The 11,528-nt window shown below is 40.3% G+C and overlaps 1 protein-coding gene across 1 annotated transcript in view; it reads right to left on the bottom strand.

The window, feature by feature from the left end:
• LOC124652145 (structural maintenance of chromosomes protein 6B-like) overlaps positions 1–3,923 on the bottom strand; it is a 21,110-nt gene extending 17,187 nt beyond the window's left edge. Inside the window, exons 1-4 of the mRNA XM_047191172.1 lie at positions 3,813–3,923; positions 3,612–3,717; positions 1,552–1,685; positions 726–781 (exon numbers count right to left, since the gene is read on the bottom strand). Coding sequence (XP_047047128.1) covers positions 726–781; positions 1,552–1,685; positions 3,612–3,717; positions 3,813–3,918 — 402 coding nt within the window. The 5' untranslated portion in view covers positions 3,919–3,923. The remainder of the gene's footprint in view (positions 1–725; positions 782–1,551; positions 1,686–3,611; positions 3,718–3,812) is intronic.
• Between the last annotated feature and the right edge of the window lie 7,605 nt (positions 3,924–11,528).

Below are 11,528 nucleotides of genomic sequence, written 5' to 3'. Positions count from 1 at the left end.
CAAAGCAGCAGGTTCGAAGGAGGCAGATAGCAGCACAGGATTTGCTTTCTCCTTCAGATGGTCTCTACTTGTATCCCTTTCTTTTCCTTAGACCCCCGACTTTGGTGATGAGCTTGAGTCAACCCCCTTCCAATTCCTACCCTAGTGTGTAACATATATAGATCCAGTCTTATAAATATAGGACAAATATGTTAACAGTCAGTGAGTTTGTTGTGTCTTTGCAACCACGTTCAGTGAGTCTGGAACTCTGGATCCTAAGAAGATATGCATGAGTATAGGATGAGCTGTTAGATTGTGAATATACTACGATGGAGCTTGCATCACAATAAAATGCCATCTTGTGTGCCTCATGCATGAGTAGAGAAAGAACAATATGTATGTTCTCTCCATGCAACGGTTCAGCGGAAAGACGCAACAAGGAGCAAGTGGGGAGAGGAATGTGGAGGGAAATGTGATAGCAAAGCGGACCAATAGTGTACCAGCAGTGGAGCAAGAGAAAGTCTGGGAGGAGGAAGAAGATATGGTGTCTTCTTGTGGTTGTGTTAATATATCTTCTCACACATACTTTTTTTTGTAGCAACTCATGCAAAGGTACAGGGAGGACAAGAAGATAAAAAGGTCCATCAGTTCTCTAAACTTAATACACAAAGCAAAGAGAAACAAACAACTGAGTAAGAGAAACATAGCCACCCAAAAGAAATATTATCAGCAAACAAGCAACTTACATTGAAATGCTCGACTATCTCATTGAGATCGTCTTTGCGATGCGCCACCTTCTTCCCTGATACAGAACATGCGAACATAATTGGCACAGTATAATTTAGCTTTCTAAAAGGCTTACATTTTGGAACAGAGGTAGTATGTTTGTAACAGAAATTGTGCAGTCAGTAAACACAAATATAAAAAAGCTTTTTATTGACTATTATGGTAAATTTACAGCAATCGTCCATTTTTTCAGAAATCTTTTGCGGTACCAGCATATGAAACTAAGTGCTTTCCCACGAAAACAATAAGTGTTAGTAGTGTTTCTTTTCATGCCTGACTAGCCATTAGCAATCTATGGATACAACATGTATAGCTGGAACAGATAAAGGTTATCCGAGTATAAGGTGAAAAGGCAGATTTTCTGCAGTTATGCAAACATGTACAGTAAAAAATCAAGCACAAGGAAAGGAACACGTAGGTCTTTTGGCAACATGGAAAGCTGAGACTACTAAGCTATGGAAGGTGTGTTTGATACTGAAAATTGAGGTAGCCACTAAACAGAATAAAGATATGAAGCAGACAGACAAGGAACATTAATCAAATAAGAAATGCAACAGTCTAAATGTGTCAGCTTTGAATAGGAAACTGCAACTAAGAAATGAGAACTCTAACAGGTCAATACAACTACCCAAAAAACAACACAAGTTACCAAAGTGAGAACTGAAACCTAGAGTAGTAAATTTGACAGTTAAAACAGAATGTGAAGAATTTTACACATGAAAGTTATTATTATAATAGGCAGACAGCACCAACAATTGGGGAGGAAGATGGATCAAGTATCGCTACCATGTTGGTCCTTTAAAAGCGTAGAACTAGTTGACTCGGTAATCCTGCGTTCCAATATGATTACGTTCCCGTATACTTCAGGCTTGAACGCGTCCTCCCCTTGGTTGTTGATATCAACAACAACTGTTGCATGACTGCAATTTAGATTTTAAGAAAATAGACTGGATTACAATCGATCACATGAAAGAGAGATGAAATAATGAGAGAGTAAATAAAAAAACAATTAGCCACAGATTGTTCAGTAACAACATACAATGCAGGATACATGCAGACATCAGCTCTACAATCATCCATAAGACCATAACTAATTAGACAGAGCAGATCATTTTCTCAACCAACCTTCTGATTTACTGTTGCAGCTCATTTTTGGGAGGGAGTAAGTAAGCAAGGCTTCTACAAGTAAAATTAACTCCCGGTTCACTCTCCAAACAAATATATTTCCGTTGATGTCTCTATATAACCAAATTTGTCTGTCCAAGTGTATTGCTAGCCCGTGCTGTTTCATCGTCTGAGATCCCAGTTTAACTGATTTTTTAATGTTCACTAATTCTTTAAACTGTACAAGACAGTTTTTGCGATGCAGGCGAGACAAAATCAGAACTAAGGCAGTCTCTCATGCCTATTGAACCGAAATCTCTCTACCACAGTTGCACTCATTAATACGCATGTATGTCTGCTCCAGAGACATTGGATATTAGCATCATGTTGCATATGAATGGAGTCACTCAAACAGCAGTACGAGTGTACGACTGCACCTACGAGAGCAGACGTAGGCGTTCCACAAGTCTTAAGAACACTTTGCAATGCACCTGTCTGCTGCAGATGGACATGTTCTCTAGTGCATGAACATGCTAGCAGAACTTAGGGCCTGTTTGTTTGTGCTGTGGCTGGCTAGCTGTGCAGGGAAAGCTGCTGCGCAGGGAAAGCCGCTGTGCAGGAAAAGCTGCTGTTTTGAGTTTCACTGTTTGGCAACTTGACTGGCTGTCTGGATGTGAATAGATGAATTGTCAAAAATACCCTTCATGGTTGTGAGAACATATATTTTTTCTAATTTATTTGTCATACTCCCTTTGGGCGAAATACTTGCCACGTGTATAATGAATCTATGCATATTTAATCTATGTTTTATCTAACGGTGCGATAAATATTTAAGGCCAAAGAAAATACTAAGTATCATGGATTAAGATTAGGCTGAAATTGAAATATGGATCACCGATCAGTTTTCTTTGCACTGATTTCGGAATGTTTTATTATATCCTTATGTGGCATGCATGCGAAAATTTACTTGCAAACTTGTGCGGCAGATACTCTCGTTCCTCTCATGCCCGGTGGCATTAATCAAGAAACAGTAGCAGCTGCATGCAGTGGGCCAGCACAATAATTAGCCATGGTGATTATTTGTTTCCTAATTGTACTAGAGATGCAGCGGTGCAGGTCGTGGTCGCTCGAGGGGCGCGCGTGTCGTTTGGGTCAGGGAGCAGCGGCTCCGTGGCATTTCTTCGTAAATAGTGTGAAGGATAGGGACAAAACGATGTACCGTTTCAGTCTTAAGTGGGGAAGCTGCGGGAAGCCAAGAAAAGCACCTCCCGAGGTGCTTTTGCTTACCTGTATATTTCACTTGATGGCTTTGGAAAAGCCTACAGCCAACGCACCTTGTTTGGTTCGTTTCATCTGCTTATTTCAGTGGAAAGCCAAAAAAAAGCCCAAACAAAGAGGCCCTTAGAGTAACTACTTTGATCCTTCTGTTTGCATAATGTCAAGGGATTTTTGTTTGATCTCTACCCTAAGCAACACTCTATTGGTTTGATCTCTACTCCAAGAAACGATTCTCGTGCTGCATATCCCCCTTCCCTTTCATTACTAATAGAGATGAAGCTTTCAATCTGGCACCAGCCGATGGGAACCACAACGCATCTTCGGTGCGGATGGAAAAGATTGAGACGCACAGCTATATAATGACCAGATGGGGAAAAAAAATCGACGATCGCCCAGAAATTACTTGGTGATTTGGAAAATGAGTAAGGATGTGAGCGGGGGTACGGGAGGCGGACGCAACCAACCTGCAGCCGGTCTTGATGAAGTCCTTGAGCGCGGCGGCCCGCTGCGTGCTCTTGGCGCGGGAGCCGAAGGCGATGCAGAGCGCCGTCAAGATGGCGCTCTTCCCGCCTGCGCGAGCACGGAGAGGAGAATCACATCACATCGATGCGAGAGAAAGGGGGAGGGGGAGAGAGGCTAGGGTTTGAGCGGAGGCGGGGGCGTACTGCCGTTCTGGCCGGTGATGAAGTTGACGTGCTGGGCGAGGTCGATGTGGAGGCTGGAGTGGCACATGAAGTTCTCCAGCCGGATGCGGGAGATCGTCCCCGCCATCGCCGTCGCCGGCGGTTCCGAGGATGGAGGATTTGGGGATGGATTTTGTGAGGGGTTTGGGGTTTTTTTTTGTTGGGCGGATTTTTAGGGGGTTTTGGAGTGGTGGGCGGTTCCGTGGGCGGGAGAAAGCCCGCCAAAACTGCGGAATGTGCGGGGTGTGGGGCGGGACAGCGTGGGTCGGGACGCTGCTATATGCCGCGCCCACGGCCCTCGGAAACTTTCGGCCCAATAATTGCTCCGCGGAAGCAAAAGATGTTCTTTTTTGAGGGAGCGGAAGCAAAACAAGTTGTTTGCTTCACTGCCTGTAGATTCTCTATACAACATGTTTGGTTGGGCAGTATTAGATCCAGGAAATGGGAATTGGAGGTAATTCAATGAGATTGGGAATTTGCGAATAAAAAACTGTTAGAAGTCGTTTGGAAGCCAGGTTTTCATTTCGTTCATTTTATTTACATTGTAATTTCAGAAATAGACACTTGTTTGGTTGCCACATAAATTGCAAATGACAGCAAAATTCAATATTGAATTTGTAGAGGCTTTCATAGAGAATCGCAAATGACAGATCTCAGCTTGGAATCGTGTTTACCCATGGAGTCATTTTGGTGGAATTCCTAAATGAAATGATGGTCCAATTCTGTGACAACCAAACAGCCCACCTATGAAATTCCAAAATGAATTCCAGGATTCCAGGCCCAAATGATGGATACCAAACGACCTCTTAGTTCTACACATCCCGCGATCGATGGGCACGCTTTAATTTGTTCAGTTCATTTATTTACCCATAGTGCATAGTATCATATATTAGTATCATGCATATAATATTTATCTATGATACTATCGCTATAGTGGGTGGTATTAGTATCATAATTTTCTGAATTTATTATTTTGTACAATCCCAATACAAATCCGTGTACAAGATCTATTTAGCATTAATTTTTCTCGTAACATGCGCTATGATACAGTGTCCACATATGTTACTCTAATCTTATCTCTCCTCCTTAATTAGATGTCACATCAGCATTTTTATGAGCCTATGATAAATGATACTCCACTACCTAACATACTAGCACTATGACCAGCCTTACATATCTCTTCCTCTCTCTCTTAAATTCCCAAGAAAATTTCCGATCTAACGCACCATAATGAGTGGATGCAAAATTGTCGGTAATTAGCAGTTTCACGACAATTTCTGAACTTGAAAAGCTTCTTATTCACAAACCGTGTGTACAAATAGGCTCATATTTTCCTGGAATGGACGATACATCATATATGATTTACTGGAGTTTTAATTTTTTTGGTAAGTTTCAATTTTCAGTTTAAAATTTCTGAATGAAACTTAAAATGCTGCTAATTCTGAAATCGTGGGCAGGTGAAAGCCCGCCAAAACTGCAAAATGTGCGGGAGCAAAAGAAGTTGTTTGTTTCACTGTAGATTTCAGAAACTCCAACTGTAGCCCGAGATACATGGCTCCCTTTTTCTTACAAAATTTGAATTCAACATTTTGAAGTTTTAAAAAAAATTGAAAAAATATGTAGGCAACGATGTACTCTACTACTGTACAAAATCTCAGGATGAAATAAATTATATTCGAGGCTACAGAAAAATAACAAATTCTGACAAATTTTGGAGGTTTCAAAATCTGTATTGTTCACTTATTCAGATCCATGGATTTGTGAATTTTGCACAGCAAAATACTCAGTCTTTTGTATTCTTTTTTTCGCAGCAGTAGAGTACAACATTATCCACCTCAAGAATTTTTGTTCATATTTTTTTGAAACTATGAAATGCCATTTTTAAATTTTTGAAAAAACAAGCTCCATGTAGCTCGAGCTACAAAATGCCACACTCTTGTAGATTCTCTATACAACGTGTTTGGTTCAGCAGTATTAGATGCAGGGACTGGGAATTAGAGGATTATTACGAGTAGTATGGTTGAAGGGTATGACAGTTGAGAAGAAAAAGGGCACACGGAATTAAGGGGGCAAACTCCTCGAGTTCTCTTCCCAAGGGACCACTGGTAATTCAATCGAGATTGGGAGTTTGCAATAAAAAATTGTTAGTTATGCACATCTCGCGATTGTTTCGATTTCTTTTGTTTATTTGTGTACAAACAAAGTACTTACATATATCTTCCCCTCTCTCTCTTAAATTTCCAAGATAAATCCCGATCTAACACACCAGAATGAGTGGATGCAAAACTCCTAATACAGTTTTAAGACACTTAGGCATTTCTGACTTGAAAAGCTTCTTGTTCACAAACCGTGTGTTCAAATAGGCTCAAATTTTCCCAGGATGGACGATACATCATATATAATTTACTGGGATGCTTTAAGAAAATTCTATGGTTTTAATTTTCAATTTAAAGTTTTGGAACGAAACTTAAAATGTTGCTAATTCACAAACCGTACCCTCAAATTGGCTATTTTTTCATTTTTCACTTTAGTGATATAATGTGTATGATTTACTATAATTTTTCAATTTTTACTTGGAAGTTTGAATTTTGAGCCATTTCTAGAATTTGGAGCATTTTAATAGGATTTCAGTAACATTTTGCAATTTTTCAGTTTGTTGGCCATGTAACAGTTGGTATCATGCAACTATTGAATGGATCGTAGCGAACAAGGGGGGTGAATGGGCGCTATGCTATTTTTAATCTTTTTCAATTTTTAGTGCAACGGAAGATAAAGGTGATAGCTTTAGTGGTGGAGATGTTCCTAGTATGATCCTAGGCTAGTGCAACAAGTAAAGGAACCAAACACAAATAACAAAGATGAGGAACGGGACAACCGTAGGGCGCGGAGTCGAGGCGAGGATTTGTTTCCCGCAGTTCCTCCCACAAGAGGGAGTACGTCTGCGTTGAGGAGGTGCTAGTCTCACACAAGAGACTAGACGGCCACACCACGAAGGAATGCATCACCTTCTTCCTCAAGAGAGCTCCACAAAGGGGCTCCCTTTTCTCCACTAAGGAACCGGTCGAGGCGGTGGTTCCTTCACAAGGTTGGGACGAGCTCCACAACACTATGAGGCTCCCAACACCCTATGGGGCTAGCACAACTCCAAGCTAGCCTCCATAGGAGCACTTCATCCAAGATCCCACCATAGGAACCCTACCAACAAGATCCACTAAGGACTAGCACGAATTGGTGAAAACTCTCTTGGTAGATCGATAGATCGGGGTTTCCTCCACCACTCCTCAAAGTATGAGCAAGATTGATTTGGTAGGTAAGGAGATCCACTCAGTTTGAGCTCAGTGATACGTCCCAAACGTATCTATAATTTCTTATGTTCCATGCTATTTTTATGATGATACTCACATGTTTTATACACATTATATGTCATTATTATGCATTTTCCGGCACTAACCTATTGACGAGATGCCGAAGAGTCAGTTGCTGTTTTTTGCTGTTTTTGGTTTCAGAAATCCTACAAAGAAAATATTTTCGGAATTGGACGAAATCAACGCCCAGGGTCCTATTTTTCCACGAAGCTTCCAGAAGACCGAAAGGATCAAGAAGTGGGGCCACGAGGCGACGACACGCCAGGGCGGCGCGGCCTGGGCCCTGGCCGCGCGGCCCTGTTGTGTGGGTCCCTCGTGACGCCCCCTGACCTGCCCTTCCGCCTACTTAAAGTCTTCGTCGCGAAACCCCCAGTACCGAGAGCCACGATACGAAAAACCTTCCCGAGACGCCGCCGCCGCCAATCCCATCTCGGGGATTCAGGAGATCGCCTCCGGCACCCTGCCGGAGAGGGGAATCATCTCCCGGAGGTCTCTTCATCGCCATGATCGCCTCCGGATCGATGTGTGAGTAGTCCACCCCTTGACTATGGGTCCATAGCAGTAGCTAGATGGTTGTCTTCTCCTCATTGTGCTATCATGTTAGATCTTGTGAGCTGCCTATCATGATCAAGATCATCTATTTGTAATGCTACATGTTGTGTTTGTTGTGATCCGATGAATATTGAATACTATGTCAAGTTGATTATCAATCTATCATATATGTTATTTATATTCTTGCATGCTCTCCGTTGCTAGTAGAGGCTCTGGCCAAGTTGATACTTGTGACTCCAAGAGGGAGTATTTATGCTCGATAGTGGGTTCATGCCTCCATTAAATCCGGGACAAGTGACGAGAAAGTTCTAAGGTTGTGGATGTGATGTTGCCACTAGGGATAAAACATCGATGCTTTGTCTAAGGATATTTGTGTTGATTACATTACACACCATACTTAATGCAATTGTCTCGTTGTTTACAACTTAATACCGGAAGGGGTTCGGATGATAACCCGAAAGTGGACTTTTTAGGCATAGATGCATGCTGGATAGCGGTCTATGTACTTTGTCGTAATGCCCCGATTGAATCTCATAGTACTCATCATGATATATGTATGTGCATTGTTATGCCTTCTTTATTTGTCAATTGCCCAACCGTAATTTGTTCACCCAACATCTGTTTATCTTATGGGAGAGACATCACTAGTGAACTCGTGGACCCCGGTCCTATTCTTTACATCTGAAATACAATCTACCGCAATTGTTCTTTACTCGTTCTTCGCAAACAATCATCATCATCCACACTATACATCTAATCCTTTGTTACAGACAAGCCGGTGAGATTGACAACCTCACCGTTACGTTGGGGCAAAGTATTGTGATTGTGTTGTGCAGGTTCCACGTTAGCGCCGGAATCCCAGGTATTGCGCCGCACTACACTCCGCCACCAACAACCTTCAACGTGCTTCTTGGCTCCTACTGGTTCGATAAACCTTGGTTTCTTATCGAGGGAAACTTGCTGCTGTGCGCATCACACCTTCCTCTTGGGGTTCCCAACGGACGTGTCAACTACACGCATCAAGCAAATTTCCGGCGCCGTTGCCGGGGAGATCAAGACACGCTGCAAGGGGAGTCTCCACTTCCAATCTCTTTACTTTGTTTTTGTCTTGCTTTACTTTATTTACTACTTTGTTTGCTGCACTAAAACAAAACACACAAAAATTAGTTGTTAGCTTTGCTTTATTTACTGTCTTGTTCTCTATATCAAAAACACAAAAAAAAATAGTTACTCGCATTTACTTTATTTAGTTTGCTTTATTTACTACTGTTAAAATGAATACTCCTGAAAACACTAAGTTGTGTGACTTCACAAACACTAATAATAATGATTTCCTATGCACACCTATTGCTCCACCTGCTACTACGACGAGAATTCTTTGAAATTAAACCTCGCTTTATCGAATCTTGTTATGAGAGAGCAATTTTCCGGTGTTAGTTCCGATGATGTCTGCTGCCCATCTTAATAATTTTGTTGAACTATGTGAAATGCAAAAGTATAAGGATGTAGATGGTGATATTATAAAATTAAAATTGTTTCCTTTCTCCTTAAGAGGAAGAGCTAAAGATTGGTTGCTATATTTGCCTAAGAATAGTATTGATTCATGGACTAAATGTAAAGATGCTTTTATTGGTAGATATTATCCTCCCGCTAAAATTATATCTTTGAGAAGTAGCATAATGAATTTTAAGCAATTAGATAATGAACATGTTGCTCAAGCATGGGAGAGAATGAAGTCTTTGGTAAAGAATTGCCCAACCCATGGACTAACTACTTGGATGATCATCCAAACCTTCTATGCAGGATTGAATTTTTCTTCGCGGAACATATTGGATTCAGCTGCTGGAGGTACCTTTATGTCCATCACTTTGGGGGCGGCAATAAAGCTTCTTGATGATATGATGATAAATTACTCTGAATGGCACACGGAAAGAGCTCCACAAGGTAAGAAGGTAAATTTTGTCGAAGAAACCTCCTCCTTGAGTGATAAGATTGATGTGATTATGTCTATGCTTGTGAATGGTAGATCTAATGTTGATCAAAATAATGTTCCTTTAGCTTCATTGGTTGCTCAAGAAGAAAATGTTGATGTGAACTTCATTAAAAATAATTATTTCAACAACAATGCTTATAGGAATAATTCTGGTAACAACTATAGGCCATATCCTTCTGCTAATGGTAATGGTTATGGTAATTCTTATGGGAATTCTTACAACAATAATAGGAGTGTACCCCCTGGTCTTGAAGCCATGCTTAAAGAATTTATTAGCACACAAACTGCTTTTAACAAATCTGTTGAGGAAAAAACTTGATAAAATTGATATTCTTGCTTCTAAGGTTGATAGACTTGCTTCTGATGTTGATCTTTTAAAATTGAAAGTTATGCCTAATAAGGATATTGATAATAAGATTGTTACTACAGCAAACGTCATCCAAGTTAGAATTAATGAGAATATAAGATTGATGGCTGAATTGCATGCTAGGTGGGAAAGAGAAGAAAATGAAAAACTTGCTAAAGAGAATAATGTAGCTAAAGTTTGGACTATTACCACCACTAGTAATGATAATGATTCACATGTTGCTAAAATCCCTACTATCAATGGTAAAATAATTGGTGTTGGCAATGTTTCTACTCCTAGTGCAAAGCGTGCAAAATTACCTGAAACTGCTAAAACTGCTGAAACTGATAAAACTGCTGAAATTTTTCAAAATGTTGGGGACAATGATTCCATTGCTGTAGGTCATAATGATTTAGACTTTGATGATTGTCACATCTCTGAAGTTATAAAGTTCTTACAAAAGCTTGCTAAATGTCCCAATGCTAGTGCTATAAATTTGGCCTTTACAAAACATATTACAAATGCTCTCATAAAAGTTAGAGAAGATAAACTAAAACTTGAAACTTCTATTCCTAGGAAGTTAGAAGATGGTTGGGATCCCATCATTAAGATGAGGGTCAATGATTTTGATTGTAATGCTTTATGTGATCTTGGTGCAAGTATTTCTGTTATGCCTAAGAAAATCTATGATATGCTTGACTTGCCACCATTGAAAAATTGTTATTTGGATGTTAATCTTGCCGATAATGCCATAAAGAAACCTTTGGGGAGGATTGATAATGTTCACATTATGGTTAACAATAACCTTGCCCCTGTTGATTTTGTTGTCTTGGATATTGAATGCAATGCACCTTGTCCCATTATATTGGGAAGACCTTTTCTTCGAACTGTTGGTGCTACCATTGATATGAAGGAAGGTAATATTAAATATCAATTTCCTCTCAAGAAAGGTATGGAACACTTCCCTAGAAAGAGAATGAAGTTACCTTATGATTCTATTATTAGAACAAATTATGATGTTGATGCTTCGTCTCTTGATAATACTTGATACACACTTTCGCGCCTAGCCGAAAGGCGTTAAAGAAAAGCGCTTATGGGAGACAACCCATTATTTTACTTCTGCACTTTGTTTTATATTTGAGTCTTGGAAGTTGTTACTACCTGTAGCAACCTCTACTTATCTTTATTTTATTGCATTGTTGTGCCAAGTAAAGTCTTTGATAGTAAAGTCAATACTAGATTTGGATTACTGCGCAGTAAATAGATTTCTTGTCGTCACGAATTTCGATATGCCTCTCCGTAGGTAACTCGGAAAAATCTGCCAATTTACGTGCGTGATCCTCAGATATGTACGCAACTTTCATTCAATTTGGGCATTTTCATCCGAGCAAGTCTGGTGCCTCTTAAAAATTCATCTTTACGGACCGTTCGTTTTGACGATT

Source organism: Lolium rigidum, chromosome 5 (genome assembly GCF_022539505.1).
Source record: "Lolium rigidum isolate FL_2022 chromosome 5, APGP_CSIRO_Lrig_0.1, whole genome shotgun sequence".
NCBI lineage: Eukaryota > Viridiplantae > Streptophyta > Magnoliopsida > Poales > Poaceae > Lolium > Lolium rigidum.
This window is presented reverse-complemented; position numbering and strand designations above follow the sequence as displayed.